General features: G+C 53.5%; 1 protein-coding gene across 1 annotated transcript; it reads right to left on the reverse strand.

Annotated features, from left to right (window-relative positions):
- Positions 1–1,027: 1,027 nt before the first annotated feature.
- On the reverse strand, positions 1,028–2,188 carry LOC135568555 (uncharacterized). Its single transcript, XM_065015351.1, has 3 exons — positions 2,173–2,188; positions 1,720–1,892; positions 1,028–1,573 (listed from the first exon to the last, which is right to left on the reverse strand). The coding sequence occupies exons 1-3, from the start codon at positions 2,186–2,188 to the stop codon at positions 1,028–1,030; spliced, it is 735 nt and encodes a 244-aa protein (XP_064871423.1).
- Positions 2,189–2,615: the final 427 nt, after the last annotated feature.

A 2,615-nucleotide genomic window follows, 5' to 3' on the forward strand; every position in this document is an offset into this window, starting at 1 on the left:
ATTTGTGTGTGTATGTTTATGTGTGTATTTGTGTGTATGTTTATGTGTGTATGTGTGTATCTGTGTACACCGCCTTACGTTCTCACTCACGCTGCCCCGCTCCGAACCACAACCAGCATCCGATCCACCTTACAGCTCCCTGTCTCTCCTCCAAAATAGCACAAACACCACAAACAATCTAGTAGTTGGACGTGTCTCCATCAGAGCTATCTGAGTTTAGGGGACGGTGGTGTAGGAGAGTGTCTGAGTTTGGGGGAGTGTCTGAGTTTGGGGCGGTGGTGTAGGAGAGGGTCTGAGTTTGGGGAGTGTCTGAGTTTGGGGCGGTGTGGTGTAGGAGGGTCTGAGTTTGGGGCGGTGGTGAGGGTCTGAGTTTGGGGAGTGTCTGAGTTTAGGGACAGTGGTGTAGGAGAGTGTCTGAGTTTAGGGACGGTGGTGTAGGAGAGGGTCTGAGTTTGGGGAGTGTCTGAGTTTAGGGGACAGTGGTGTAGGAGAGTGTCTGAGTTTAGGGACAGTGGTGTAGGAGAGGGTCTGAGTTTAGGGACGGTGGTGTAGGAGAGTGTCTGAGTTTAGGGGACGTGGTGTAGGAGAGGGTCTGAGTTTGGGGAGTGTCTGAGTTTAGGGACAGTGGTGTAGGAGAGTGTCTGAGTTTAGGGGACGTGGTGTAGGAGAGGGTCTGAGTTTGGGAGTGTCTGAGTTTGGGGAGTGTCTGAGTTTGGGGACGTGGTGTAGGAGAGTGTCTGAGTTTAGGGACGGTGGTGTAGGAGAGTGTCTGAGTTTAGGCGGTGGTGTAGGAGAGGGTCTGAGTTTAGGGCGGTGGTGTAGGAGAGGGTCTGAGTTTAGGGACGTGGTGTAGGGAGGGTCTGAGTTTAGGGACGTGGTGTAGGAGAGGGTCTGAGTTTAGGGACGGTGGTGTAGGAGAGTGTCTGAAGTTTAGGGAAGGTGGTGTAGGGGAGAGTGTCTGAGTTTAGGGCGGTGGTGTAGGAGAGGGTCTGAGTTTAGGGGACGTGGTGTAGGGGAGGGTCTGAGTTTAGGGGGGGTGGTGTAGGAGAGGGTCTGAGTTTAGGGACGGTGGTGTAGGAGAGTGTCTGAGTTTAGGCGGTGGTGTAGGAGAGGGTCTGAGTTTAGGGGACGTGGTGTAGGAGGAGAGGGTCTGAGTTTGGGGAGTGTCTGAGTTTGGGGCGGTGGTGTAGGAGAGGGTCTGAGTTTGGGGAGTGTCTGAGTTTGGGGGCGGGTTGGGGACAGTGGTGTAGGAGAGGGTCTGAGTTTGGGGGCGGTGGTGTAGGAAGAGGGTCTGAGTTTGGGGAGTGTCTGAGTTTAGGGGACAGTGGTGTAGGAGAGTGTCTGAGTTTAGGGGACGGTAGTGTAGGAGAGGGTCTGAGTTTGGGGAGTGTCTGAGTTTAGGGGACAGTGGTGTAGGAGAGTGTCTGAGTTTAGGGACAGTGGTGTAGGGGAGAGGGTCTGAGTTTAGGGGACGGTGGTGTAGGAGAGAGTGTCTGAGTTTAGGGGACGTGGTGTAGGAGGGTGTCTGAGTTTGGGGCGGTGGTGTAGGAGAGGGTCTGAGTTTGGGTAGTGTCTGAGTTTAGGGACAGTGGTGTAGGAGAGTGTCTGAGTTTAGGGGGACGGTGGTGTAGGAGAGGGTCTGAGTTTGGGGAGTGTCTGAGTTTGGGGAGTGTCTGAGTTTGGGGACGTGGTGTAGGAGAGTGTCTGAGTTTAGGGGACGGTGGTGTAGGGAGAGTGTCTGAGTTTAGGCGGTGGTGTAGGAGAGGGTCTGAGTTTAGGGACGTGGTGTAGGGAGGGTCTGAGTTTAGGGACGTGGTGTAGGAGAGGGTCTGAGTTTAGGGACGGTGGTGTAGGAGAGTGTCTGAGTTTAGGGCGGTGGTGTAGGAGAGGGTCTGAGTTTAGGGGGGACGTGGTGTAGGAGAGGGTCTGAGTTTAGGGGGGTGGTGGAGAGGGGTAGGGGAGGACTGAGTTTAGGGCGGTGGTGTAGGAGAGGGTCTGAGTTTAGGGCGGTGGTGTAGGAGAGGGTCTGAGTTTAGGGGCGGTGGTGTAGGAGAGGGTCTGAGTTTAGGGCGGTGGTGTAGGAGAGGGTCTGAGTTTAGGGGCGGTGGTGTAGGAGAGGGTCTGAGTTTAGGGGACGTGGTGTAGGAGAGTGTCTTGTGTGTGTGTCCATACCTGTGTATGTGTCCATACCTGTGTCTATGTGTGTGTGTGTGTGTGTGTGTGTGTGTGTGTGTGTGTGTGTATGACACACACACATGGACACACACACACACACTAGTATGGACACACAAGCATGGACACACACACACACACACACACACACTAGTATGGACACACACAAGCATGGACACACACACACACACGCTGCAGCGAGTAAGGAGTTGGAGGAACTTCCATTTACTGCAGGAATCACAAATTGTTCCCTATTTAGTGCATTACTCCTAGTACCCATGATGCACTGCTCTTAGTCCAGTACCCATGATGCATTACCCTTAGTCCAGTACCCATGATGCATTACTCTTAGTCCAGTACCCATGATGCACTGTTCTTAGTCCAGTACCCATGATGCACTGCTCTTAGTCCAGTTCCCATGATGCACTGCTCTTAGTCCAGTA

The sequence above is a fragment of the Oncorhynchus nerka genome, unplaced genomic scaffold, assembly GCF_034236695.1.
Source record: "Oncorhynchus nerka isolate Pitt River unplaced genomic scaffold, Oner_Uvic_2.0 unplaced_scaffold_1487, whole genome shotgun sequence".
NCBI lineage: Eukaryota > Metazoa > Chordata > Actinopteri > Salmoniformes > Salmonidae > Oncorhynchus > Oncorhynchus nerka.

Coding starts and splice junctions, on each gene's coding strand:
- LOC135568555 (XM_065015351.1), bottom strand. Junction 1,574..1,719: donor GACACTCTCCCTACACCACC/GTCCCCTAAACT, acceptor CCCTAAACTCAG/ACACTACCCAAACTCAGACC.